Below are 27,260 nucleotides of genomic sequence, written 5' to 3' on the forward strand. Positions count from 1 at the left end.
GGCCGCAAGATGAAGCAAAGAACCACGCCATCTCGGATTCGGGGCCTTCTTATTGGAAGGGCTTCTTTCGATGCCTCCACCTGTGTCTGGTCTACTCTGCTGCTACTCAACGATATGACATTGCTAAACCAGGCCTGATCCAAGCTAAGTGCAGATGTTGTTGTGATGTAGATGGGATGCTACCCACAGCTCGGATTCTCAGGCCTGTGATTTGCTGAAGGCGGTAGTAGATGGCTACCAATGACTTAAGTCCGACAAGGCTGCATGATGCACGATCAGCGACGTATATAAGGGGCGCGACAGCATGTAGCAAGTAACAACAGCCCATTCAACACACCTGTCGCCCGTCTCATCGTCGTCAGAAAGCACGCATTCAATATGACCAGCAATATTCCCCAACGACGTCTCGGCAAGGATGGACCACTGGTGCCAGCCATGAGCTTCGGCCTAATGATGTTCGCTGGCGTGTATGGAGCGGCTCCCGACGACGAAGGAAAGTACAAGATCCTCGACAGAGCGCTGGAGCTTGGCGCCACCCTATGGGATACTGCTGAGTACGTCGAGTCTAAGCCAGATCCCTGTGTGTCATGAAAGACCTTTTGACCATGTTGCGCTCTCAACAGCTTGTACGGTGATTGCGAGAAGACGGTAGGCGAATGGTTCACGCGCACTGGCAAGCGCAAGGAGATCTTTCTGGCAACCAAGTTTGGCTTCGTCAAGGGAGACCCCAACTATGCCACCAGAAGCGACGCCGAGTTCTGCAATAATGCCGTTGAGGCAGCTTGAAGGAGCTGCAGACCGATTACATCGACCTATGTGAGTTCTACGCGAGGGGTGGAGCAGCACGGGACACTTACTGACTGTATCGCATCAGACTACTGTCACCACCCAGACCCCAAGGTATGTATGATATAGGACAGTCGAGCGGCTTGAGTAACCTTTCGAACAAGACACCGATCGAGGAAACGATGCGCGCTATGGTTGAGCTTCAAAAGTAAGCGCCCTTTCTGCGCCCACTCCATTTCTCAACAGTCGCAGCGCATATACATACTGACCTGTGTGCCGACAGGGAAGGCAAAATCCACCACATCGGCCTCTCCAACCTCTCGGCCAACAGTCTCCGCCGGGCTGTCAAGATCGCACCCGTTGCTGCCGTCCAGCTCGACTATTCACTCTTCACCCTAGATATCGAGACAGCAAAGACGAAGCACTTGCTAGCCACTTGCCGCGAATTGGGGGTTCCCGTGATCGCCTACTCTCCTCTCGGCCGTGGCTTGCTGACCTCCACCTTCGCTGCCACCGAACCGATCGAAATCGGCGACTTGCGCGGCAAATTGCTTCCACGCTTCCAGGGCGAGAACGTCACCAAGAACCAGAAGCTGGCTCAGGAGTTTGCGAAATTTGCGGCGAAGAAAGGGTGCACGCCTAGTCAGCTCGCTTTGGCGTGGTTGCTGAAGCAGGGTGATGATATTATCCCTACGCCGGGCACGAAGAATGTAAACTATCTGGAGAGCAACTGGGAAGCCTCCAGGTTCAATTGTCGGACGAGGAAGAAAAGGAGATCAGAGCCTGGGCAGAGCGAGCTGACGTTGGTGGTGCGCCGATTCCGGAGAGGTTAGAATTTGGACTGTATGTTGATACTGTCGAGGAGAAGTAAATGGAGGCAGACATGCATAGCAGGCAGTGAAATATAAGCTCCGGCTAAGTCCGTCATCGTAGTTACTTCTCAAGATCTTTCCTCCCATCTTCTCTCTCACTGCGAGCCGTGCGCAATGGCAGAGGAGTTCGATGACGCCGACTTCCTCGCCGCGGTCAATGCTGCCGACCGAAGCGGCACCGCTGGCCGGTCTGGCCCCAGCAGCGATGGACCAACACGCGTAGTGCAGCCAAAACCGCAAGCACTTCCCCAGCGTCAAGGTCCCTCCGCAATCCTCGTGTCGACGCGTCAGAAGGGCAACCCCATCCTGAATCATGTCAAGTCGCTGCCATGGGAATACTCAGACATTCCCTGCGACTACGTCCTAGGCGCCACAACATGCGCACTGTTCCTTTCGTTAAAATACCACCGCCTGCACCCTGAGTACATCTACAGTCGACTACGAGCACTGGGGAAATTGTACAATTTGCGGATACTGCTGACCATGGTAGACATCAACAACCACGAGGAGGCACTCAAAGAGCTCTCCAAGACGTCCATGATCAACAATCTCACTGTGGTTCTCTGCTGGTCGGCTCAGGAAGCAGGACGATATCTCGAGCTCTTCAAGTCCTATGAGCACGCCTCGGCGGATTCGATGCGGGCACATCAGGCACGGAATTACGAGGATAGTTTGGTGGAGTTTGTGACGACGCCGAGGAATATCAATAAGACGGATGCGAATAGTTTGATCAGCAATTTTGGGTCATTGAGGGCTGCTGTCAATGCTGAGCCGGAGGAATTAGCGTATGTGCCTGGCTGGGGCGAGAAGAAGGTCAAGGCTTGGTGTAATGCGGTGCGAGAGCCGTTCCGGGTCAAGAGGGCAGAGAGGACGAATGTTGGGCTGTATCGAGAGGCTACGTCTATGACGGATGGTGGCAGTGGCAGTGATCACAGCCGTGGTGTCACACCTGTGCCGATCTCAAGTGTGCCTTCTCTGAAGCACTCGAACACCACTCCGACTATGTCCAGGGAGAACACTAGACCGGAAGGCAGCAACAAGCGACCGAGACTGCAGGAGATCAGTCCAGATGACGACGATGCGGACGCTATGGCAGAGATCGAGAACACGAATGGCTCTTCGAGTCACGCAGATCGAGCAAAGGAGAAGCCGAATGAGCCGGTGCTTGCCAGTGGTGTGGCTGCCGCTCTTGCCAGACTACGCGACAACTCCTGATGACGCAATACGGGACAATATTTCATTCTACGCACCAAAGTCCAGCAACAGATAGGTACCCTGCGACTGGATCTATTTATGGCAGCAAAAGTTCGCCTACCGTGCGTGGGCAAGCTTTTGACTTTCCAGACCACCAATGGACATCTGTGGGGAACAAGCCACCCTGCGTTTGGTCACGAGATCTTCGATGTAATGATCACGACCTGAGCATTCAAAGAGAGTGCCATCAAAGGACTTGTCGTTCTAGGAGAGCAGCAATCGCTAGCATACAAAACGGCCCCTCCGTCACAGGGCCCGCCTGAGACTTCTCCAGCAGCGACGAGTGCATGACCATCACGTTCCCGAGACTGCATTCAAAGATTCGTCAGCATCGATTAGGACAACTAGATAACTCATCATGGACAATACAAGCACCGAACACTTGACCGCCCCCGCGAGTGAAGCTCTACAGTCTTTCACCGCGACTGGCCGCTCTTATAGCTCACCCACCAAGGCAGACAAATCCGGTAGAGCATGGAATGCCTACGCAACCGCCGAAGCCCTCGGCAACGGCGCGCCCAACTTGCTGCCCGTGAGATTCACAGACGAGAGTCTCATCGACGTGCCTGTCATGCGGCCTGAGGATGTCGCTCGGGCGGGCTTCGTGGGCAGAAATGGCACATCAGCATCCCAGATTTCTAGCGACGTAGGAAGCAGCAAGAAGGATCCGCTATCGTCGAGGTTCTCATTCCTCACAAAACGACGAGGCTCGTCAGACAAGAAGAAGGACGAATTCGTGATGAAGCAGATGACGAGAGCGGAGTACTTGAAGCACTACGCTAAAGACGCCGCTGGACGATACTGCGGCACGGGGACGCCTGCAGAGGACTGTATCCTGCGAAGCGAGGAAGACTTGTTGCGCTGGCGGAATACCTGACTGCCTCGACTGTCAACTCGCGGGCCGTCGATTGCCCATATAGGAGCCCGAACTGAAGTAACATTGTATTTCATCTTTCCTCGAAGTCACTCGGTCCTCGTGCAAGGCTAGACCATCCTATTAGTGGTGAATTGATCGGAGAATAGCCATAGATCGTATAACGAAGCGCAGTAATGCCGTGAGAAGAAGCAGTCTCTCAGTGAATGCTATTCCGTGTAGGACGCACGTGCAAAGTGCAGGGATCGTCGTCCAGACGCGAAGGTTTACTCCAACTCGAGGACAGCCGCCGCGAAATTTAACGTGTACCTGAGATCGGAACCAGTTGCACCTGTCGACTCCTTGCGTGAGCCGCGAGCGCTATGACGAGAAAGAAGGCGAAGGCGACCGATGTTGGAGGAGCAGACACACAAAATGGTGGCAGTGCCTTGCCGGTCAAGAGCAACTCCCCTCCTCCACCACCAGCACCCTCGACGCCGACACTGGTGATATGTCGAAACAAGTATGTGAGAAACTCTCGAGTACATAGTAGTCTTGCTGACACCCGCTCTGGCATTGGCGCTACATCTCATCGTATCACGGACCATGGCTCAATCTGCCACCAGAAGTCCTCGAGTCTCTGGCATACAGCAACTACTATTCACCTCACCCACAGCCAATCGACCCTGCCGTCTTCTTCGACCTGGTCAAGATCCGCAGGCTGATCGACGATGCGACCAGTCTCGCTGTCCGTGCTGCTAATGGTACCACTTCTTCGTCGCTCAACAACTCACTCAACGGGTCCAATGGCATGCTTAGTGGCTCAGATGCAGAGATATTGGGCATTGGATCTTCAAGAGGTGGAGGAAACGCGAAGCTGAGCAGGGAAAGGAAGCATCGCATGCGCGAACATGCTACTCAGAAACTGTCGCAGGCATACAGGCTGGATGAGATCGCGACTAGCGTCGTCACCATGCAATCAGCGTCTGCCCTGGAAGATGTGGCCAAGTTCGTCCTCCAGCGAGAAGAAACCAATGTCGACGCCCAATATGTCCATTTCTTTCACGAGAAGATACCCTCAAGAGCACTTGCGGCATCGACCACACTCGATACCCTGAACGACATAATACATCGCATGCCCACGGAAGCTTCCACCTATCGGACCAGAGCCGTCACCCGCATGTTCAAGAGAGATGCGACGGGCGCCGTCAAGGATCTGACGGATGGATTGGCCACCTTCCGACTCTACCACACTCAAGCACAGAATGAGCAGCGTGATCTCGTGCTCGCCAAAGACGCAGCCAAGGCAGCTCGAGATTATAACCGGGAAGCCAAAGTCGCCGAGAAAGACCAGCCCAGCAGCCTGGAACCCCAATTCCTCTTTCACCGCGCCAACACCTATTTGACTATGGCATGTGATTACATCGCTGACGCATTACACGGCCAGCCACCGCGCGACGCGCCACCACCCACGACGTCCGAAGGCGAGCAGCCCAAAGTAGATCCTCAGGAGAAGGAGGCCGCACGTGCTCGAGCCGAAGCCCGCAAGTATGTGCGTACCTATGCCAAGCGAGCCCTCCGCGACTACATGGGGTTTCTTGGCCACCTCGAGTACACGCCTGGACTGTCTGCAGAGTATACCGAGGCCTTCCTCCAAAAAATAGCTGCTTCCACTGCCACCACCAACGGCCGCCACAGCAATGACTCCCGCTCCCGTGCCGAGAAACTCCTCGACATCGACGCTCACTCCCAGTCCGGCATCTCGGACGCCCTCGTCAAATACGACCAAAGGCAGGACGCCTCAAATGCACCCATGCTTGACATTCCCAAACCCAAGATCTACAAAGTGAACGCCCTCTTCGCCCCCAACCCGCCTGCGGACCTACCTCCATTTCCACCCTCGACTTCTTCTCCAACTATCCCACCTCTTTCACATCCCGCCATCGACCTGCCCTCTCTCTCCGAATCCCTGACCTACCACCCCCTCCTGACCGAAGTCCTACACTCGTTGCTGCTAGCGCACGCCTTGGTTCAAACTTCGGCAAAGGAGCACCAGCGCCATGCGTACATGACCGCTCGACTGGCACGCGTTTTGGACGGCTACCCAGTCTTTCTGGCGGCACGGAGCCCTAGCAGGGGCGACTGGAGTGAGATTCTACGCCGAACGGGCAACTACCTGCAACTGCAGACCGCGTCTTGGGACAAACTCTGCACGCCAGCGCCTCCACCTGGAGGCCGAGGACAAAGGCAGGGCTCGAAAAGCGGCGGTACGGCGGTGGTGAGGAAAGGCAGTGCTGCGGCGGTGGCAGAGAAAGAAACAGCGGAGCAGAAACGGGAGCGTATCAAGCGCGCAGCCATAGAAGGCGCGATGGGCGACGAAAGAGTCGTGGATGAGGAGACTTTCCGGCGCAGTGTTGCTGCCAGGGAAGCGCTGGCCGAGAAGTTGGAGAAAGAGGAAGCTGAGGCGGACGAAAAGGCTGCAAAGAACGGTGCAGCAAACTCTTCGCTACTTACCAATGGCAGCGATACTGAGTGCAACGGCTCCAAGACCAGCGAAGATCATGCCAGTACCGCCTCGGCAGCCCCAGAGGACAAGCCCCTCCTCAACAAGGACAGAACTACCAGCAGCAACTATGGCAACGAAGCTTCGAAAGATTATCCCATCTCCACGGACCGCGCAGACCTCATCGTCCGGTGGATCAGAGAAGCACCACCTCCCAGCTCCAGCCTCGAAGGCTCGGAGGGCGGCGCGAAGAAGAAGTCGAGGTCGAGCGCTGCTGCTAAGGGCAGGCTGCGGAAAATGGCGAGTCAGACTACGACTGCCAGTGTTGAGACCGGCATGGAACAGAGCGTGGAGAGCTTGACTGTCGATTGAGGATCTAGAGCTAGCTGGTCCCCGTCGGTCGCCGTGGAGAATGTGCAATCTGGATCATCCTATAGCTGCTATCTGGACGCTGAATATGTAGGGCTTGTTAGCTAAACACATAACAGGACCTCACTGAAATTGCCATGCCTACGCCTTGCCGGCTTCCGACATCTTCTGCAGCGGGTGTGGACTTAGTGTGTCATCCTGCGGCATGCCAGATGGAATAGGTCAACCGGTCTTACGAAGACCCGTAATGCGGTGGGTCTTACAGCATAGTTGTGCAGGTACTGCTCCACGGTCCAATCACAAGCATTGATTCTGTACTCTCGACCCACTATGCCATTCGTCGTCACGATTGCTTTGCTATAGCACCATGGCTTGACTCCCAACCTTGCCAGTTCGTGCATGTGTTCACTGACCATCCATCGGCCAATGTATTGAGCACCTTTCACATGTCGCTTCAACAATCGCTCCCGTAACAACACTTTTTCTCTGTCTGGCCTTCCATGCCACCTACGCCATCCGCCGCCAGCACCAGCAACCTCAGCCTCTCCATCACTAATCCACTCGTTCTCTACCGGACTCTACTAGCCACCAACCGCCTCAAACCTGACCCAGCACAACACCGCCTCGCTCTCCAACTCCAGAAACTCTACTTCCGCCTAAAGGACTACCGGCCTGAAGTCGAGTACCGCCGGCGCCTTGAACGCGTGACACGAGGCCTCGCCTCCACCAAACGAACTTCATCTCTTACCCTACAGAATGGCTCCCAGCAGGGGCCTAGGCCTACCCGTGCCGGCACCTCACCACCGCGCCAACCCACCAACAGCTCCCTTTGGGCCGCCCTCACCAACCGCCAGCACACAACGCCAGAGATGAAAGCCCTCCTCCCCAGCACGCCCCTCCACGACACCGCTCTCGCCATCAACTCGCCCCAGGGTATGCTCCTGTACGGCGAAGTCGGCCGCGGCAAGTCCATGCTTTTGGATCTGCTCTTCAACTCGCTCCCATCAGACCGCAAACGTCGCTGGCATTTCAGCACGTTCATGCTGGATGTCTTCCGGCGATTGGAGATGGAGAGGATGGCGAGACTTGAGCAGTCCAGGCGCTCGTCGGGGAGTGTGCTCGGGGCAGGGCTGGAGCACGAGCACGTCGTCCTAAGTCTGGCACGGGAGACGGTCGAGACGAGTCCCGTGCTGTTTCTGGATGAGTTCCAAATGCCGGATCGGGCGAGTAGTCGGTTGGTGAATTCTTTCTTGATGGGGTTCTTTGGTTTGGGTGGTGTTTTGGTGGCGAGCTCGAATCGCATGCCGGAGGAGTTGAGTCGCGGGGTTGGTGTGAAGTTTGTGGATAGTCATTATCCTGGTAGTGGTCCTGGGAAGTGGGGAAGAGGAGGTTGGGTGGGAAATATGTTTGGTCAGAGGCAGGAGGAGAGGAAGAGGGACGAGACGGAGAGGTTTGCGGAGGTGTTGAAGGCAAGATGCGAGGTCTGGGAGATGGAGGGGCAGACGGACTGGCGAAGGGAACTGGACATTGACGACGCTGCCGAGGATGGCGCCACTACTACTGCTGATGCTGTCTCTGCACAAGAGATTGAGCCTTCACGGGCTGCGTCACCGAATACAAGCGACGAGAACATCATGAAGGACGGCCGACACGCCACATCGATCGACACAATCGATACTCCTCCAGCAACAACACCAGCAACCCTGCCCTCTTCAGACTCGCCGCCACACTACCATCTCTCAACCCTCGATCCCGCCTCCTTGGCCGCGGACATCAACCTCCTCAACCCTACCGCCCAATGGCAGCCACTCTCCCTCTCAATCTACACCCGCACTCTCACCTTCCCACAGACCTACTTTCCCACTCCTTCGACCAACCTTGCCACCACAGCAACAGCAGGCGGAACGCTCCTTTCCCCGTTCACACCCCTCCTAACAACTTACCTCGGCCCCGCCGACTACGTCTCGCTGGCGTCCACATTCCACAGCGTCATCCTCACCGACGTGCCCGTGCTGACTTCCTCGACCAAGAACGAGGCGAGAAGGCTGATCTGGCTGATTGATGCTCTTTATGAGGCAGGATGTAGGTTAGTGATTAGCGCGGAGGCGCCTGTCGATGGGCTCTTCTTTCCTGAAAGAAGAAAGAAGCTCAGGCAGGATAGAGGCGGTGTGGGGAGAGGGGGATCCAGTGCGAGTGAAGGTGAGCGAAGCGAACGTTACCTCACAGGCGAGACATTGGAAGGGTATGAGAGCGACAGCATCGACTCGGAAGCCATGTCGGAAATGTATCAGGATAGTACGGCGCCGTTCCGGCCGAACGTGAGTAGTTACGGAGGCGGAGGAAGCGAGGAGTGGCGGAGTGCAGATCCGACCTTTGCGCCCGCCGTACCCAACAACAATTTTCATACTCTCGGGGCCAGCAACAAAGATGATGGCTTCGGCGGGTGGAAAGGCCGTAACCGCAACATCCTCGCGGACGAAGACGCAGACTTCGGTCCGACCTACGGCAATGGGCGTGGACATGGTGCTAGCGCGAGCCAGGAAGGTCTGGAGGATGTGCTTCGTCGACAAGGCTTGAGTGTTGGCGCTGCGCCCGGGCTCGACACGGTGGGCGCGGGTCCGGATTTCACGGATACGAGGGTGCTTACTGGCGAGGATGAGAGGTTTGCGTATAAGCGGGCGAGGAGTAGGTTGTGGGAGATGTGTGGACGGCGTTGGTGGCGGGCACGCACTGATCATAATATTGGCGAGTGGTGGCGACCTGAGGGAGGGCAGGGGTTGGGTGGAAGTGAACGATTCTGGGAGGGTAGGCTGGCGGAGAATCATGCTGCAGCTGTTGAGAAGGTGGTGCAAGAACTCCAATCCGAGCAAGCGGGTTCGGAGTCAACGCATGATAGTGAGGGAAGTCATCATGACGAGACGAGGCGGGTCGATGCTTTGAGGGACGCTGAAGACGGCCTGACTGGTGCTACGGGTACCAGTGGTACGTCTGGCCAAAATGGAGAAGGGCTGTTCCGACACGGCGCAAGTCCATATCGCACAATCGAGGAGGCGCCGCCGAAGTTCGGCTGGCAGCATGCGTGGGGGATGATGACTTGGGGTAAGAAGGCTGGGGAGTGGGGAAAGGGTGTTGAAGGGGATCGTATAAAGGAGAAGGGAAATGGCGAAGTGAAAGGGGCAGGTGAGGGTGAGAAGTGAGGTGTGCCAATCAGCCGGGCCTGAGATGAAACCGGCTGTCGTCCGGCGACAGGTACATCCTGCCAAACCTACCTGGTCATCCGGTCTCGTGTACGGCCACCGGTCAACCGGTGTCTCCAGCAGATCTATCCATAAGGAAGGTACGCATGCCTCCACTCGCCCGCTCTTGCTGCAGGAGATTCTAGCGAGGCAGGTGCGCATGCCATTCGTCGGCCGCTCCTGCTCCAGGCACTGCTGGGCATGGCAGGTGCAAAGATCATCAACTGTTCGCTCCTGCTGTGTGATGCGCCTAACGAGGCAGGTGCGAAGGCTGGCCACCCATCGCTGCTACTGCTGGACGTATCTAGCGAGGCAGGTGGGAATGTCGTCCATTAGTCGCTCCTGCTGCAAAACTTGCCTCGCGAGGCAAGTGCGCCTGTCGTGGACGGTGTACAATGTGCGAAGGTCAATAGAGAGGCATCGAGGAGTGAAAATGCATCAGCGGATCTCTAGATCTTTGATATTACTGCATATGCCAAATATGCTGTCTAAAGATCCATACCAGCCGGTGCTTCCCAGTCTCGTCCCTGAGGCTCTAATCCTCCTTCACAGGCTCTGGCGTCTTCAGATATCCCTTCTCCTCCAGATGCCCAATAATAATCTTGACTGCATCCTCCACACTCGTCTCAGCACTCTTGATGTGGATCTCGGGCTTCAATGGCTCCTCGTACGGCGCACTGATTCCTGTGAATTCGGGAATCTTCCCCTCCCTCGCCTTCTTATACAGCCCCTTCGGATCCCTCTGCTCCGCCACCTCTACCGGCACGTCGATCCACACCTCCACAAACGGCACACCGCTTTCCCCTCCGGGCCTCTCGGCCTCGTGCAGAGCCCTTGCCTGGTCCCGATCCGCTCGGTACGGCGAAATGAACGAGGTAATGGCGATCGTGCAACTATCCGCAAACAACTTGGCGACTTCAGCGATACGCCGGATGTTCTCTGTCCGATCATCAGGACTGAATCCGAGGTTCTTGTTAAGACCGAAGCGGATGTTGTCGCCGTCCAGGCGGTAGGCGTTGAGGTTGTAGGGCGGACGGAGCAGGGCTTGCTCGAGGGCAACGGCGATGGTGGATTTGCCCGAGGCGGAGAGGCCTGTGAGCCAAATAGTGAAGCCGTTTTGTCTTCGGAGCCCTGCGCGGATCGGTGCCGTCAGAGGCGTTGGGTGGAAGGTGATGTTGCTGGAGGGTGATGTTAGTAGGGTTCTTGGCGTTATATGCTGGGACGGTATTGCCAGGTGGGACATTGACAGAAAGCGGGATTTTCGAGCAATGCCAACTCCCAGCCAGGTCTGAGCTGTGCCTACTGTCACGCTCGTCTGCCCCCAGTTCAAGCTGAATGCTAAACAAGCTGAGAGCCCTGGTGATGCTCGATCATACCCCGCACCAAGAGCCGCCCAGAGTGCGGTCTCATCATCAGCAGACGAAGCAGCGGAACTCGCTGGCGCTGTCTTGGGTGGGACTAAAATCTGTGCAGTGCCGGGTGTATCGGAGTACTTACGTTGCCATGATAGAATGGTTCTCAGCGAAACCGAGAACTCTGCGGGAAAATGTCTGCAGCCCAAATGATACGCCTAACGCCTCTGTATTGTTGAGATAAGCAGACGAAAAGGGATGTCTATTCTACTTCCGTGTCTGCGTTTCTAGTTTGACGTCCACAGAGTTTTGAGGATGTCGCCATTGCTGTGGAGCGGGAAAAGCAGAATTAGGTGCCAAGGCAGTCGGATTTGGATCCCGGTGATGTGGGGGCACATCGCGCGAGCTGTTGTCCCTGAATGAACCCTGTGTTGACCTTTGCCTTCTTCCTCATCAGAGCAGGTGTTGAGCTCATCCTGCAGGGCTTTGGTAGCGCCCACTCCAATGGGCAGCCTTAGCCATATATCTTCAACATGACCATTCTCGACTATCTGTTGCCAGCTGTCCCATTGCTGCCAGGGCTGGACCCTGAACCCAAGTAGACCATCATCAGCTGTGCTGTACGACTGATGCCCAACCCCTGTTGGACAACACACAGGATCCATCTGGATCAATATGTGGGCAGTGGACGGGCTAAGACGCGGCTCGATCCCTTCTCTGCTTGTCTCTGGCGGTAGTGAGAATCGGTCTGAACCGCTGATATAGTTTGCTAAGGCCGGTCTCCATTTGCCATGTCGGGGAGCTGTTCTCGAGCTGGATCTTCATGGGGAGCTGGCCTTCTGATCTCATGGTCCGGGAGTCTGATTGAGAGCAATTACTCTGGAGCGCCGAGCGACCTTCGCAACTAATATTAGTCGATGTGCCACAAGATGAATCTTCACTGGCTAGCTGCAGCTTTTAGTAGCTGTCCGTCAGGTCTGGTTAAACCTGGAACTGCAGCAGTAAGGAATGCTGATATCTGGTACGTTTGTAGTATTCCTTCGATGCCACTGCAAGAGCTTGATCGGTCCAGAGGTCTGTGGTGAAGCTGCCATAGGACTGTGTACTATTGCAGATCACCTGTGCTCGTGTTATCTAGCCCGCAACACCAGATATTTGGTCCGCTAGCCGCCGCTGACACTCATGATAGTTTGTATTTGGACTGGTACGGCCCAACGTTCGACTGGAGGGCCAGCTACCGGACTGGTCGACACCGCATGTTGTGATCGTACGACTTCTTTGCAGCTCATTGTCCATGTGTTGCAGTGACTGCCGACTTTTGGGGCCGTGTTTTTGCATGGGACTGGGCGACAACCCTCAGGCTGTTTTAGACGGGTCTGTCCAACATTCCTGGCTCCAGTGTATGCTCCACGACGGTCAGGGTGAGCTTCAGGGTGCAATTTTCACAGTAAGACTCTGGGCCACGGTTCATGCGGTTAGTTTGCAGCCATCAGGAGGTCTCAGAAGATTGGTGAGGATCATCGCGATGAGACTTGTCCTCGAATCCTGGACGCCGGCTTGTGATAGTCATACATCTTGGTCAATCTCGAGCCGTGGATAGCGGCAGCTAAGCGACGGTCGGTGGGCCAGTAGGAGATTCCGCCAAATCCGCATAACGTCCAGCTGTGCTGACATGTTCCTTTGCCTGATGTGGGACGTCTTCCATCTGTCAAGATAGCTTTGCGGGGTTCGGGTCAAAGATACGCACAAGGCCTCCGGAGCGCGGTTCTGCTGCTGGCCGACGAATGATCAGTGATCTTTCTGGATTGTCACCTACCAAACAAGATCGTGGGCTTACCTGTAGCGGCATCGCGTGCCTAGAGAGTGCTGTGGAGAAGCTAGGTGCTGGACCGTGTGCTCGTTCCTTCGACGGGCGGTTGTGCTAGATCCTGGAGAGCATGTGAGGAATAGTATCATTGCTAGCGACGCTTCTCCCACCACAGTCGCTTCCGCAACTCGCAAACCAGCAGACTCAGACCGGAATACTTACCACAAGACTTAATCAGGCATTGGAAACCACTCAGGAGGCCGGAAACGCGACTGGGGACTCCGGAGGCTCGATAAAGACACAGCGAGGACTTTGACCAGCATATCGGCCGCGAGTTTGATAAGGGGAAGATACCACCGCTCAACCGTTCACTTGCAAGACGAGGAAGTCTGACGACCCGCTGGGGATCTTGGGAGAACTCTGTACCAGTCAGGAAAGAGCACCTCTTCACATGAAAGTGCCATTCTCAACTGAGGCTCTTTATTCAGCAAGGGAAGCGACTGCCAAGACGTGACCTCACTGCAAGGCAACGTCCTTCTCAGGTTGAAGCAAACAGCGACGGCGGCAATGACTTCCGCACACTTCACCTTGTCAACCCCTTCATTTCCTGCCAGAGATCTCTTCACAGCTTCGCATATGAACTTACTGAAGGCATACTCAATCCGCATCACTTGGTCTTGCCCCTACCACCTCACATCACTTCATTTGACCACCTCGACAGCCATTAAAGCCGTTGACGACAACCAGTCGAACTAGGGCGGCATTCAGACCAGTCGACTGCTTTCCGAGAGAGGCCGCAGTCGACTCTCAAACAGCGACTTGATGTGCACCACCACTGGCCTAACGACTCCCGGCTTCTCTCAGCCTCTCTTTGCATAGCTCGATACCCAGTTGTCTCGCTACTTCGGCAGACTCGATGGCTTCAATGACCACCAAGATTGCTCAGCTCTTTGTCGGAACAGGTAGTCACTTACTTCCTTCATGGCAAGCGCGAACCACTGATGTCCTGTAGAAGCAGCAGAGCGAAACCATCTGAAGCGACTTGAGAGAGAGCAAGCACAGTACGGTAAGAATAACAAGCTCGTCAGTCGCGTGACCTTCGAAAAGTGTCCACCAGCTCGTAAGTTGATGCGTCGATTGTCATCTGTCCTCAGAATTGACGGAAAGCAGCACCTTCTCGGTTCCGGTTCAGCAAGATCACAGATCCGCTTCCATTGTGCCGCCGACCCAAGCCTTTCATACAGCTAGAGCCCACTCCAGAGCCGGTGCCTCCAGTCGAGGAAAATCCAAAGGCCCTGATCGACATACCACCGGATGCCTCAGCGATTGACATGACCGATGCAGATGTTCGACGAGTATGCAGCAGTTCGGCGCTACTAGATACGGTAGCCTGGGCTGACAACATGCCCGCGATGCCTGAGTATGAGGGACATGGTCGCTACCGCCTCGCTCGCAATGTGACGGATGAACGACGTCTCGAGTGCTTCCGTAAGCATAATGCGTCGACCACTGATTTCATGCTCGAGCAAGTTCGCGAATTGGATATCCCAGGTGTCAAGCCTGCGGTGTATGACGCCTTCATGGACGAGAAACGTCGCAAAGAAGAGGCCTTCAAGAATCCCTACGACGGTACCAAGCAAGCCGAATACATCGATACTCAGAACATCGACTTCCGACGTGGTTCCCTGGTCACGAGAGGTTTCTCATCTTCGACGTTGAGCAATTCGTGCAGCTCCTCCGCCTTGTCGCGCCGTCGCAAGAGCTCCTCACAGTCAAGTGCGCCTGCTGAGAACAGCACCCGTGCCACAAGTCGCCAGTCCTCCAATGGTCGAATTGATCTTCCCACTTCGCTTCACAAGATTGATGAGACTGTGGCTTCGGCCCACTTCACCCGTTCGAAGATTGAGAAGCCCTGCGAGTTCAATGCAAGTGGCGACCCGGACAACGCAGTAGCTTCTGACGACGACGACGACGATGAGTGGTCTGACGCGCCGTCTATTCCGGCTATCCACGCAAGTGCTTTGTCTGAGTCCTTGAGGCACGCACAGAAGCGCCCTGCGGGCTCGAACACTGCACTGAACCGCCCTGCAGTCAAAGACGTGGTGCAGAACAACCCACGGCCTCGTCAGTCCAGCCGACCCGTCTATCATCGTCAGCACTCGCGAGACCACATCCGCACAGACACCAAGGACATCCGTACGGGCACCAAGGACTGGTATCCGCAGAACAAGGTCCTTGACGACCCCGTGAACGACCCATCGAGGGTTCACAACCATTTCGTTCCGCTCAACAACGTCCTTGATGGTCCCGCATGGCAGCCTTCGGAAGTCCTCAACCATGTTAGGCAGGTCCGATTCTTGGATAATCCCATGGCTCCTCATTCGAGAGTTCATAACCGTGCAGGAACCGAAGACCGCGAATGGTACATGCAGCGGGTGGTTGAGAATGATCCACACCCCATAAAGGCGCAGGAGCATCTGCAACCTTACGAGAACAAGTCCTTCTCAACTTGTGCACCAAATGCGAAGAGCTGGCAGTCTATGAAATCGAAGGCTGCTTCGCACATGGAACAGCATATGGGTCGAACAGTTGCCGCCAGTAGTGGAGCTAGTAATGCTGCGAAGGCGAACAAGCAGCAACCAGAGGATGATTGGTATGATTCAGACTCTGACGTCCCTCTGGAGCTGCTGGTCGAGCCGCCACCAAAGCCTCAGCCTCGTACTCGTGGTGCTAAAGTGGTTCGTTTCTCGACAGTCGCTAAGGCGCCCGACACGCGTGCTCGAGGTCGAGCGAGGGCCACGACTGCGGTTCGTGATGCTGAATCGAAGGCTGATTCAACCGTCGTTGCAGCGCCAGAGAAACTTGTTGGTGGCCGAGCCAGATCCACGACTGTGATCCATCGCCCGATTGTTCCGCCTGTCGTTGAGATGACGAAGGATGGTGCTGCTGCAGCGTAGGAACGTGCAGAGAAGGCTCCGAGTGTCGTACGCCTCACATCCGATGGCATCCAGAATGAAAAGAAGGCCGAAGATCCCGCAGGACAAGGCGCGGTAGCCTCGAATGCGACTGCCTTTTCGAGAACGGTGATCGAAACAACCACAAAGATCCCTTGTGCTCAGTTGGCACAAACAGAGAAGGTTACGACAGTCCCGATGACTTTGGCTCGAGCTGGAAAGATTGAGATGGTGCAACATGTTGTGGTTGCGGAAAGAGTCTGACTGGCTTGGCTTCAGATGCACAAGCCGCGTGGCTTTCAAAGCACAAGCCGCATTACTCGGCCAAACGCTCTATCATTATCTCACAGGAGCAATGTTAGCCTGAGGAGGCGTCTGGGATCCGTTACACTCTCATGTCCTACAGAGACAGACTTATGGCCCACACTGTATGAATAGGGGGTTGAGCTTGAGCTATCACAGCAAGGGAAAGCTCTGCACAGACCGGAGCATAATGTCTAATCAGCAGATTCATTCATAGCAAAGAATGAATCATACTCATCACGCTCACTCTCTTAGCACAACCTAAGGACCTAACATTGGTAAACGATTTTTCCCTTTCCTCTTCTTTTCTTTGCCTGACAAAGTGCCATGGTTTTGGCACGCCTCACTATAGCAGAATCGCTACAGTGCCCTCCCTGGCTCGAAGACGCTCAACGAATCTTTCTTGTCAAGTGAAGCCCCGACGAGGCTCACCTCATACCATCCGACTTTATGATTGGCACAGCGTAAGACCGTCAGCGCCCGCTCGAGCTCGAATTCCTATAACAAAATACACCTCCCGACTAACACCCAAAGGCGATCCATCGCTACCTGCCCGACACGATCAGCAAAGCAGCATGAGACGTTCAGCGTCATCCCTAAGCCAGGAACACATATTCGATTGATCCGACCGGCTGACGTTCAGAGCGGAACTGTCGAGCTCAGACCATCGTCCCTCGTCACAAATCGAGCACCCTCCACAGTTCCGCATCTGAGTCGTCAACACTGCTCGAGCGTCCTGAGTGTCGCACCAGGTCCTTGTGCTAGCTCTCAGTTCAGAACGTCTTCAAGCATAGCATGCAACGAGTCATGCCCCAGAGCCTCGTCGAACAAAGCCATGCGTGCACGGACCTCAAGCATGTGAAGCGAAGGTAAACATATGATTGGTCAATGAATAGACACCACTACCCCTTTGAGCCACAAAGGCCCCGAGAGCATCGTCTTAGCTCTGTCTTAGCTCTGTCCAGCACTCGCCTCGAGTACAAGCACATCTTGAATTCAGACAACGTGCGTTCCTATCTTGAGAGATTGCTCCATTGTCTGTCCTGACCAGGAATAGACAATGCATTTCTGCGAGTCTTGGTGGATTGCGTATATGAAGCCCAGTGTCTGCTCTGCTCTGGTATTCGAGGATTCGCAAGTCAAATAAGCCAGAGCAATCGTGGAGAACAAGTTCTACTTCCGATCTGAACAGCTGACCAAGATATACATTACCATTACAAACAGGAACAAGAACAAGAACCCACATCCTCAACCATGAAGTTCACCCTCACAACAGCCACCCTCCTCCTGAGCGCCAGCCTCAGCCAGGCTACCGTCGAGGCCGACTCGTCCCTGAACACCACCTCGCTTCGCGCCCGATACATGATGAAATGGGACAGCTGGCAAGGCAATGCGCCCTACTCCTTCTGCGACCAATGCCCCGAGCCCGCACGCGACGGAGCCAAAGGGCCCGTGTCCTGCAACACAAACTCCCACACCTGCGACGGCAAAGCCCTCACCAACGATATCTGCGCCCAACAATGTTCCTGTGACCTGCCCTCCGGCTTCATTACCTGTAAAGCGTGGTCTGGTTGTCGCGATCGGACAGTTGAATGGAATTGTCAGTGTCACAGTGTGGCCGTGCCTACCGAGGGCAAGTGTATAGGTTTTATGTCGTGGGATCAAGGGCTGCAGGCGCAGAAAACCGGCAAGTGGCCAAGCATACCGCCGAATAAGATCAAAGCGCATCCAATTCCACAGGATGTGTCGGCTTTCAAGAAGAGGGCCTTTGGGCGGTGGGGTGGGTTTGGGCTTTTCTAAAGCATTGATTGATGCCAAACAGGGAGGTAAGGTAACTGAGCACAGCAGGTGGTATAAGCAATGCATCTATGTGAGTTGTCCGTGTCGATTCAATTCGTCAGGTGCCTGTGATCACGCGTTTCGTTGAATGTCGTTCAGTCCGTTCTGGCCTGGAATTGTAGCCACGGGCCATCTCTTTCGGCCAAGAATCGGTCGACCAGTTGATACTCGTCGTCGCTGACCTGCCAGCCTCTAGCTCTTCTTTCTTCACCTATCTTGGATACGTCGTTGCCGATCTCAACAGCCTGAGCGCGCCTGATATTATAAGACCAGATTATCCGCGCCAACGCAAGCGACAGCTCCAGATACGCCAGAGACTTCCCTACACAGCCGCGACTTCCCAAGCTGAACGCACAGAACGCTGTCTTGGCAAGAGCGACTTGTTCTGGATTCTGTAGCAGTAACGACTTCTCCGCGCTGGAGTCTGCAGGAAGCCATCGCTCAGGCCGAAATTCGTCTGCATACGGGAAGGCGGAAGGATCGCGATGAACAACGTATGCAGCAGCTCCAACAATCGTGCCTGTCGGGACGAACTCTTCGGTGCCATCAGATGCTGGTATAGCTAGTCCAGGACGCTGGACAACCAAGCGTCCAAGGTGCGTTGGTACACTGGGCGAGAGGCGAAGTGTTTCCTCTATGACTGCACGTAGGAGCGGAATCGCTGTTGGACTGAGCTGGATACCGGTCATGGAGTCGATCGTGGAGAATTTAGAGCGCAGTTCTTCTGTCAGCATTCGCAGATATGCGGCTGAGGACTGAAGAGTGAGGTAGAAGAGCGCTGCAGCCAGTGTTGTCGATGTCGTATCCGCACCCGCAGCGATGAGAAGGCTGGACTCGGCGTCAAGTTCGGTGCGGGTGAAAGCTGTGGGGGCTTCGAGTATGTAGTGCATTACGTCCTTGCGCTGAATTTTGGTTTGATTTCCATCGTGGGCAGACTGCCGCGAGATCCGATCCGTTACCTGATTGTTTGCATATTCCACGTACGCGTGTTCGTCCTTTGCGAGCTGTCCCCCGAAAAGGCTCATGAGGGTGGGCGAGGATATTATTGGCCTGATGAGAAATTGAAACGGCAAATGCGCGATCTGATCCTAGGTATCAGTACTTGCTGCTTGATTAAAAGTGGCAGCGTAGGACTTACAGGATAGACGAAAGCTGAACTGGACATAAGAAGACGTGGCACAAATCTGTGCTCGGCACTTGTCATGCAGTCGAATCTTTGGCCAAAGACGAGGTCGCCCATCACGTCGTACGCAAACCACGTCGCAAGATCAGACATGTTCTTCGACTTCGACCAGGCTGCGGTCCTACCTTTCATATCGCCCGCATCGGAAGTAGCTTGGTCATTAGCCAATAATGAAACCAATGTCGTGACATTGGCGACCACAAACGGCTCCAACTCCCGCAGAGCAGAGTCCGCAAATGCTCCCTCAATCACCTTCCTCTTTGTGGCGTGCTTGGTACGACTGATCTCCGTGTGCAATGAGTACGCTCCCGAAGGAGCATCAATGGTCTCATACCATGGCGACTTTCTCAGCGGGTTGTTGCCCCGTCCAGATTGGTAGATCGTGCGAAGCGCCGCCGGATCCGAGAAGGAGAGCTGGTTTGGTGCGATCCGGACGATTGAGCCATACTTGCGGTGTTCTTGCAGCTGAATAAGGTGGCGGTCCCCGGTGATGGCTTGCAAATACACTGGCAGTGATGTGATCTTGGAAAGGAATGGCCCAGGGTACTTTGCGAGCGGATGGATGGTGAGGCGGTACACCGTCCTTGCTGTGAGCTTGAAATCACGAGTCAGTAAGGTTCTGTTGTACCTACTTGTGGTTGTTGTCACTGTTTAACTGCAGACATACGAAGATGAGCACAGCCACCAGGCCGTAGAGTGAAGCCTCGGAGAGGTTGTTGATCAGCATCCTGGGTCAATTGCTCGTCGCTGACGTTATCCTAGCGGCCTGATATCGAATCTCCCAGCAAGCGCAGTTTCTCAATGTGCGGAAAGTACGATCATCATGATTTTTGAGCAGCCTAAGCCATCGACGACTGAATCCGACGTTGACTCCAGGAATGATGAGATTCGAGTTCGCCAGGCTTGCAGTTCGTGCAAGCCTAGACTTTGCTTGAGCTCCTCGGTATGATCGTTTGTACGCAGCACGTTGTATGGAGCAGCTTATCAACCAACGACAACTAACAATCTTGGAATGATCGCTTATAGACCAGCTAGTTGACAGCGGGTGGCGTTCGTCTTTGTGGCTTGCAGGCGCCAAGCGGGCTGGCCTCCTAGGTTTCGAACCGTCGGTTTAGTGAGAAGTTAGGATAAATAGTGGGGGTCTAACACTGATTCAATCACCCCTCGGACTGACCATCCCCCGTGTTGACGGGCCAGTAATCCTCCAGTCAGAGGGCTGAGTTCCGGGCGTGCGCATTTCATCACCTTGTGCGAACCGGCTCCCAAGTAGGCCATACCGGAACCAGTCTCTTGTGACTCCGGCATCAAGAATGGAGGTTTACGTCGTGGTAAAGGATTGCAGTGAAGGCAAGGACTTCGCAAACCTTCACGCATCGAATATGGGGACAGAAAAGACAGGGCGTGCGGCCCGGTCGATCTTGTGTAACCACGAAAGTTAAGAGGATTGGCTCCCACTGAACGACGAACTTCCGGGGCAGAACGCAGAAAACTCGGACGAACCAGAAAAGTATACTTTTACGTCGCTATATCTTCGAGAGGTGCCACGTCTGTGTGCGACGAATGATCATGTCCTCGCTACCTTCTCGACTGGAACGAGAATTATCTTCCCCCGGCTTGTTGGAAGCAGTGACAACTGCCCCGCCGCGACTCATGATGTCTGGCCGAAAATCGACTCTGTTTTCTGAAGATTGGGGCGCGCTGCCATTCTGCTTCGAATGCTGCTTGGAATATTTCGATGCTGCCTTGCTCCTCGCGTTTCTCGATCGATTGCCAGACCCGGCGCTCATCTGAGTGAGTTCGTGTTCGGTGAGAGGGATGTCGCTGGCGAAGCCGCCACTATGTAGCTCCTGGAAGACTCGATGGAGCGGTGGGACGGCTGCCGTCAGTATAGAGAAGCACATGACGAATCTGTTGCATGTTAGCCCTTCTGTCAGATTCGATGACGCGAGAGCCTTACTGTGCCATAATGATAGCATTCCTTACTCCCCATGTAAAGTCCGTCCTGGTCAGTACAGGCGCTAGTGTCCCGAGTTGCGCTAGGGAGAATGCGCACACACTGTATAGGTTAGGAAGACCACAATGAGAAATTCCTGCACGGGCACTACTCACATTATACGGACCATGAACAGCGACACGACTGTCAAACGTTGAGAAGTTTGCATCTGCAGCTGCCACACTGTAGGTATAAACATGATGCTGATGCCGAAGTCGCTGAGCAAGTTGACGATGATGACTGGATACCATAAGGCGCCGTTGATGCATTCGTCAGCGCGGTAGAGGCTTCGTGGCGCATTACATTGGAAGGCCAGTGCGAACACGGCGAACACCGTCCACACCAGCGTGGCACCGTGGGCAATAGGTACGAATCTCTTTCGAAGCGTGGAGGAGATGATGCTCAGTCGCTGCAGGGTATGGACCACGGCCAACTTTGCAACTCCTTGAGTCAGTACCCAGAGAATGTTGCTTGCGTACCAGAACTTTGACATATTAGCGAGGACCGCCATGGGAGCGGGAGAACTTACACGCATCGCATCGCTGAGGGCATCTTCGTCCAAGGAGTCAATGTGTCGCCCAAAGCCCGACACAGCAGCCCTTTCTGTCAGGACTGTCTGCGCCAGCCCAATGAGCTACAGCTGTGTCAGTACGTACCGCGAAGCTCGCAAATTGAACATACCGTGGCAAGGACGATGAGGCCATCGTCGAGTCCTGGTGTCCTTCGCAGGAGAAATATGGCAGAGACTCGAATTATACAGAAAAAGACTGTAGTGACGATAGGGATGTATGAGAGCACGACAATCGTTCCCGCTCGATTGTCTGCCGTCAGCTCGACAAGTGGTGGCTGGCTCGCCATACTGGCTTATGGGCAATCAATTGCTGGTTATCGAAGTCGAAAGCATGAAGTGTAGCGAAGTCAGGGAGCATATATTCGTCATCTGTCAAAAGCACAGCACAGATGCCGCACAGGAAAGTGCCGTTGCTGCTGCCCATTCAGTGTTATCGCACTCAGTCTTCGATATGATCCTGGCTCACAACAGCCAAGGTCAGGTACCCGGCATGCAGGCAGGCCAAACACTGCTGCTGCATGTGCCGCGCAAAAGCAGAATTGCTTCTTGCATCGAATCACTCAGGGACTGCGGGCGCATTGTGCCCGAATCGCGGTCTCAAAGTGCCGTAGCTCGAGCACACTATCATGATGCGGTATGGTTGGTTTCGACCCCTGTAAGTGAGCTTACCGATATCCAGAAACGCCAAGGATCGGAGCTACGGTAAGGGGCCGTACAGGCCGCTGTCAACGCAAACCTTGGGCGAGGCGACCGGCCAACTGGGATGGTACATGATGCTACTGCATTTCTAGCGTTGATCGTACGTTCTTTAGAAGTTCGAGATGCAGGCAGCATGCGGCTGATTGCAGACAATGTCCAGCCTAAAAGTTCTAGTGATGTCGCATCGCAGCTCTTCCTCATCACGGCATCACTGGTCCGAAAGCTTCGATACCCATCAAGTTGCGATTTGCGATTGTGGCAGGAGATTGCAGCAGTGTTCGACCATTGGATCGATCCCCGAAACGAACCAGCGTCTTGAGTCAGGAACGCGCTGTGTCAGTGGGCAATGGCAATCTCTTTGGGGATGACTGGGGGCTAGAGCAGGCTTCTAGCAACGTGGCCGGCTGCTTCTTAAGCGAAAGTCAGCATTTCTGCACGAGCTGTGTGGAGTGACTACTCGGTGGTTTGTCTATCAATGTCTCGCTGGAGTCGCTAGAGGACCCTGGGATACGTTCTACTGATGACTAGCCACCACATGGCCCTTCTCATGCCACATTTTGTCCTCTGGGACTTCTCACCTGCTCTACTTTGATCGCTTCTGTTGTCGTCCTCATTCTTTTCTGCTTCGTAGAGGGCGGTGATCGGATCATTTGAATTCACACAGGATGGAGGAGCACAAGGGAGATAGCCACATAGATGGCAAACTCGTCGGGAACGACACGACCGAGCGCAATGGCGTAAAGACATCAGAAGAGAATTCTTACGGCTCAAAGCAGAAGCTTGACGTGAGTATCACAGCCTTCTCCAAGATCAGCCCATAGCATACTGATGTACAGCACAGCGATACATTTCATTCTTACCAACAGTGGCTTTCGGTGCCAACCTTCAAGCAACATGGGAATCTGTAGCGGTGTCGTTTCAGGCCGGTTTATTGAACGGCGGTCCTGTAAGCATGCGCCGATCTGCTCACGAAGCTCCCTGCCTGACAGTACACAGACGTCTCTGGTATGGGGGACAGTGATTGCCTGGATAGGCTCTCTGGCTCTTGCTGCCTCACTGGCTGAGATGGCCTCGATGAACCCAACAGTCGGCGCCCAGTATCGATGGACGAGCAGGTTCGCACCTCGAGGCTTCGGCAGTCCCGCCTTCTGGGGCTTGCTGCAAGGCTGGATCACCGTGTTCGCCTGGATCACAACCTGTGCACAGCCAGCTTTCCTTCTTGGAACACTCATCCAGGGTCTCATTGTGCTCGATAATGACAACTATGCCTATGAAAGATGGCACGGCACCTTCCTCGCCTGGGCTATCTTTGCTGTGCCCATCATTATCAACATCTTCGCGAGAAAGCTCCTTCCATCGCTGGAAGTTATCGGTGGAATCACACATATCGTCTTCTTCATCGCCTGGGTCGTCACATTGGCTGCTCTCGCTCCACGGAGCTCGGCCGAGTTTGTCTTTGCTACCAACAGCTTTGGCTTAAGTGGATGGAGCAATGAGGGCGTACAATGGTGTGTAGGTCTGCTGTCGGCGGTCTTCCCACTGGGTGGCTTCGACGGTGTACTGCACATGAGCGACGAAGTGAAAGACGCCGAGAAGAAGGTTCCGATGTCGATGGTCCTCGGTCTGGCCATTAATGGTGCCATGTCCTTCGCTTTCATGATCACCATCCTCTTTTGTCTCGGCGACCCGGAGGCAGCGCTCACCACACCGACCGGCTATCCCATCATCCAGGTCGCTTACGGAGCGACCGGCAGTAAGGCCGCAACCATTGCCCTCTGCTCATTCATCATCTGGAACGGCATGATCGCCATGTTCAGCTCCCTCGCTTCCGTCTCCCGCCTGACTTGGGCCTTCGCTCGCGACAACGGATTGCCCTTCTCATCTTTCTTCGGCTACGTCCACCCAACACTCCGCATCCCTCTCAACGCCCTCGGCCTCGTCTCAACCGTCATCGTGATCCTCCAAGTCATCAACGTCGGTTCCTCGACCGCCCTTTTCGCCATCCTCGGCCTTTCGACTATCGGCCTGTACCTCTCCTACGTCCTGCCCGTCCTCTTTATCGTCATCGCCAAACTCCGCGGCGAGAGAATCGACTATGGACCATTTAAGCTTGGTGCGGCGGGCCTACCTATCAACATCTTTGCCGTCGTTTACGGTATCTTCATCCTCATCTGGCTGCCCTTCCCACCCTTCATGCCGGTGACGGGTACAAATATGAACTATGCGGGACCAATTATGGGTGCGGTGTTGATCGCGGCTGTTGCGGATTGGTTCATCACGGGTAAGAGGAGGTTCAAGGTGCCGGTTGAGAGCCAGCGACCAGTGGACTACTAGTCGAATTTGATATTTGGCTTTCTGTAAACCATATCCATCTTGGAGAGCTGCCGGCGGGATCTCTCTTCTCTCAGAAACCTGTCACTTAGCAAGCAATATAACACATCGTTTCTGTGCATACCTTGAAGGGACGAACGGAGGGGTCACTGCGAAGTTTACCAACTTGACCGCCAAGTAAAATTCCCGTCATTTGAAGAATCTTGGCATCAAGTTCTATCCTCACCTTCGTACAGAAAATACTCATTTGTTATTACCAATGATCTAGATGGACTGTTCCAGATTGACTCATGACAGGCGCCACGACTAGGCCATCATCTGAGCGTATGACACAAAGATGCTGCAAAGACATTGGATCCACAAGCCGCCCCAAGAGTTTCGCCCTGTCCCCTAAGGTCTGAGTCTACAAAGTAAGGGCGAACATACAACCGTCGAGCGCCAACGGATCCAAGAGTCACGCTCAGCCGGACATCGATATGGCACCCCAGCTTCCTTTGTACCTTATCCGCTTCTCACAAACCCACACATCCTTCCGACCAGCTGAGCTGGAAGCACTCGAACGCCTACTGAATGAGTCACTGCGGAAAGCACCTGGCAACGCAGCCTCAGGATTCACTGAAGGACTTGCGGCACATTTAAGGGGTCGAGGTATTGCAGCGAATAAGGTCAGGATCGAAGTTGAAGTTGTTCGCTACGAAGATGGGAGTCCGTTCTGTCTTGTCCGTTTTCGATTATATGTTCGATCAAGTCAAAAGGTAGGGCGGCCGGCGACTATCAGCAATGGTGTGGAGCAGAGCCAGACTACAGCGGAAGAGGGACTGCATGTGGCGGGAGTGCAAGCGGAAGATTCGGGGACAGAGCTCGAGGTTGACGAGGTTCTGCTGTCATATGTTGCACAAGAATTTGTACGAAGAGCTGTCCAGGCGAAAGGCATCTATGAGATCTGGGGCTTGGCTGGAGCAGGCCTTCAAGGGCACTTGGTCACTTGTCGAGGGACTGGCGCTATGCCGAACACTGTTGGGGTGCCGCCAGATGATAGTGGTCCCGTTCTACCATCTCCCAAGACACCGTTGCATCCCCTGTACAGCGATCTCCATACCTCCACTCGCAAGATGTCACAGCACCGATGGACACCTTACCAGAACTCAGCAACACTAAAGTTCAAATTCACCATCGATTCGTTCAATCACTCGCGCTCTTCACCTGATCAGCGAGACATAATCAACTCTTTCGCATATCTTGACTTTGGGGGACAGGTCCGGATGAAAGATGCCAACCAGGAATGGGTTGTCTTCGAAGAATGGGAGGGCCCACCCAGTCTTCCAATAAGTGACGGGCTCGGCGAGGTTGCAGCATTTGACAATACTCGCCGCGAGCTGCGGAGGCTCTACTTCGGCCGTACGATCTCGACCAAGACGCTAAGGCCGCTCATTGAGCGACACGACCTAAAGAAGCGCCCGTATATCAGCACAACCTCGATGGATGCGGAGCTAGCGTTGATGACAGCAAATGTCGCGCTGGCGGGCCCGGGAAAGATCTTCTTGGACCCGTTCTGCGGGACTGGTGGGTTTCTTGTTGCAGCAGCTGAGCTCGGTGCATGGGTGCTGGGTAGCGACATTGACGGAAGAAGTTTCCGGGGAAAGAGTGATCATGGCCTTGATGCCGGTGTGGGCAAGAACGTCAAGAAGTACGGCCTCCAGGATGGGTTCGGTGGTTGCTTGACCAGTGACTTGGTCAACACGCCCTTTCAGACGAGCGGTCGTAGGTGGCTTGACGGAATCATCAGTGATCCGCCTTACGGTGTTCGAGAAGGCTTGAAAGTGCTGGGGACCCGGAATGGCCCAGTCGGACTTGACCATGAGGATAGTCCAAGAACTCCTCATCTGATCGACGGCGTACCTGCACATACTCTGCCGGGATATGTTGCGCCCAAGAAGCCGTACAGCTTTGAACGGATGCTGGGTGATGTACTTGATTTTGCAGCCAGAACGCTGGTCGATGGAGGACGACTTGCTTTCTGGATGCCAAGCGCGAACGAAGACGAGCTCGGTCGAAAAGTTGAAGTCGCAGTTCCCAAGCACCATGCCTTAATTTTGAGACACGTCTGTGTGCAGCGCTTCAATCGGTGGAGCCGAAGTCTGCTCGTATACGAGCGAAGGCCTGGTGACCTTGAGACCCTGCTCATCGATGGGCTGAAAGCCGGTGTGGCGAAGCGAGAGGCAGGCTCGAACAAGGCGGACGATCTGAATCCGTTCCGGCGGCGCTACTTCCAAGCTTTCACCGTCCATAGCAATGAAGATACTGGTGGGTGAACCCGGCGTTCCTCAATGTCTGAGAATCGTAGACTGGCTGGGT

The 27,260-nt window shown here is 54.7% G+C and overlaps 11 protein-coding genes across 11 annotated transcripts; 9 read left to right on the top strand and 2 right to left on the bottom strand.

Moving 5' to 3' along the window:
* Positions 1-378: 378 nt before the first annotated feature.
* Positions 379-1,657, top strand: AB675_5653 (Aldo-keto yakc [NADP(+)]; the record flags this gene model as incomplete). The annotated part of the gene is made up of 5 exons (XM_018145884.1): positions 379-554; positions 624-755; positions 875-994; positions 1,070-1,496; positions 1,532-1,657. The coding sequence occupies 5 exons, from the start codon at positions 379-381 to the stop codon at positions 1,655-1,657; spliced, it is 981 nt and encodes a 326-aa protein (XP_018002158.1).
* A 115-nt stretch (positions 1,658-1,772) lies between these two features.
* AB675_5654 (Mating-type switching protein swi10) lies at positions 1,773-2,873 on the top strand (the record flags this gene model as incomplete). The annotated part of the gene is made up of 1 exon (XM_018145885.1): positions 1,773-2,873. One exon carries the CDS (start codon positions 1,773-1,775, stop codon positions 2,871-2,873), a length of 1,101 nt encoding a protein of 366 aa, XP_018002121.1.
* Positions 2,874-3,270: 397 nt separating this feature from the next.
* AB675_5655 (uncharacterized protein) lies at positions 3,271-3,789 on the top strand (the record flags this gene model as incomplete). Its single annotated transcript, XM_018145886.1, has 1 exon — positions 3,271-3,789. One exon carries the CDS (start codon positions 3,271-3,273, stop codon positions 3,787-3,789), a length of 519 nt encoding a protein of 172 aa, XP_018002058.1.
* Positions 3,790-4,148: 359 nt separating this feature from the next.
* Positions 4,149-6,640, top strand: AB675_5656 (uncharacterized protein; the record flags this gene model as incomplete). The annotated part of the gene is made up of 2 exons (XM_018145887.1): positions 4,149-4,292; positions 4,442-6,640. 2 exons carry the CDS (start codon positions 4,149-4,151, stop codon positions 6,638-6,640), a joined length of 2,343 nt encoding a protein of 780 aa, XP_018002015.1.
* Positions 6,641-7,137: 497 nt separating this feature from the next.
* Positions 7,138-9,834, top strand: AB675_5657 (uncharacterized protein; the record flags this gene model as incomplete). The annotated part of the gene is made up of 1 exon (XM_018145888.1): positions 7,138-9,834. The coding sequence occupies one exon, from the start codon at positions 7,138-7,140 to the stop codon at positions 9,832-9,834; it is 2,697 nt and encodes an 898-aa protein (XP_018001954.1).
* A 4,114-nt stretch (positions 9,835-13,948) lies between these two features.
* On the top strand, positions 13,949-15,989 carry AB675_5659 (uncharacterized protein; the record flags this gene model as incomplete). The annotated part of the gene is made up of 3 exons (XM_018145889.1): positions 13,949-13,994; positions 14,045-14,152; positions 14,203-15,989. 3 exons carry the CDS (start codon positions 13,949-13,951, stop codon positions 15,987-15,989), a joined length of 1,941 nt encoding a protein of 646 aa, XP_018001904.1.
* Positions 15,990-17,543: 1,554 nt separating this feature from the next.
* On the top strand, positions 17,544-18,089 carry AB675_5660 (uncharacterized protein; the record flags this gene model as incomplete). The annotated part of the gene is made up of 1 exon (XM_018145891.1): positions 17,544-18,089. The coding sequence occupies one exon, from the start codon at positions 17,544-17,546 to the stop codon at positions 18,087-18,089; it is 546 nt and encodes a 181-aa protein (XP_018002006.1).
* A 134-nt stretch (positions 18,090-18,223) lies between these two features.
* AB675_5661 (Isotrichodermin C-15 hydroxylase) lies at positions 18,224-20,038 on the bottom strand (the record flags this gene model as incomplete). The annotated part of the gene is made up of 3 exons (XM_018145892.1): positions 18,224-19,210; positions 19,267-19,905; positions 19,979-20,038. 3 exons carry the CDS (start codon positions 20,036-20,038, stop codon positions 18,224-18,226), a joined length of 1,686 nt encoding a protein of 561 aa, XP_018001835.1.
* A 796-nt stretch (positions 20,039-20,834) lies between these two features.
* AB675_5662 (uncharacterized protein) lies at positions 20,835-22,162 on the bottom strand (the record flags this gene model as incomplete). Its single annotated transcript, XM_018145893.1, has 5 exons — positions 20,835-21,219; positions 21,269-21,367; positions 21,421-21,788; positions 21,834-21,938; positions 21,986-22,162. 5 exons carry the CDS (start codon positions 22,160-22,162, stop codon positions 20,835-20,837), a joined length of 1,134 nt encoding a protein of 377 aa, XP_018002018.1.
* Positions 22,163-23,239: 1,077 nt separating this feature from the next.
* AB675_5663 (Choline transport protein) lies at positions 23,240-24,908 on the top strand (the record flags this gene model as incomplete). Its single annotated transcript, XM_018145894.1, has 3 exons — positions 23,240-23,359; positions 23,416-23,520; positions 23,571-24,908. 3 exons carry the CDS (start codon positions 23,240-23,242, stop codon positions 24,906-24,908), a joined length of 1,563 nt encoding a protein of 520 aa, XP_018001781.1.
* A 473-nt stretch (positions 24,909-25,381) lies between these two features.
* On the top strand, positions 25,382-27,217 carry AB675_5664 (tRNA (guanine(10)-N2)-methyltransferase; the record flags this gene model as incomplete). Its single annotated transcript, XM_018145895.1, has 1 exon — positions 25,382-27,217. One exon carries the CDS (start codon positions 25,382-25,384, stop codon positions 27,215-27,217), a length of 1,836 nt encoding a protein of 611 aa, XP_018002038.1.
* Between the last annotated feature and the right edge of the window lie 43 nt (positions 27,218-27,260).

The sequence above is a fragment of the Cyphellophora attinorum genome, assembly GCF_001299255.1.
Source record: "Cyphellophora attinorum strain CBS 131958 chromosome Unknown Contig8, whole genome shotgun sequence".
NCBI classification, from domain to species: Eukaryota; Fungi; Ascomycota; class Eurotiomycetes; order Chaetothyriales; family Cyphellophoraceae; genus Cyphellophora; species Cyphellophora attinorum.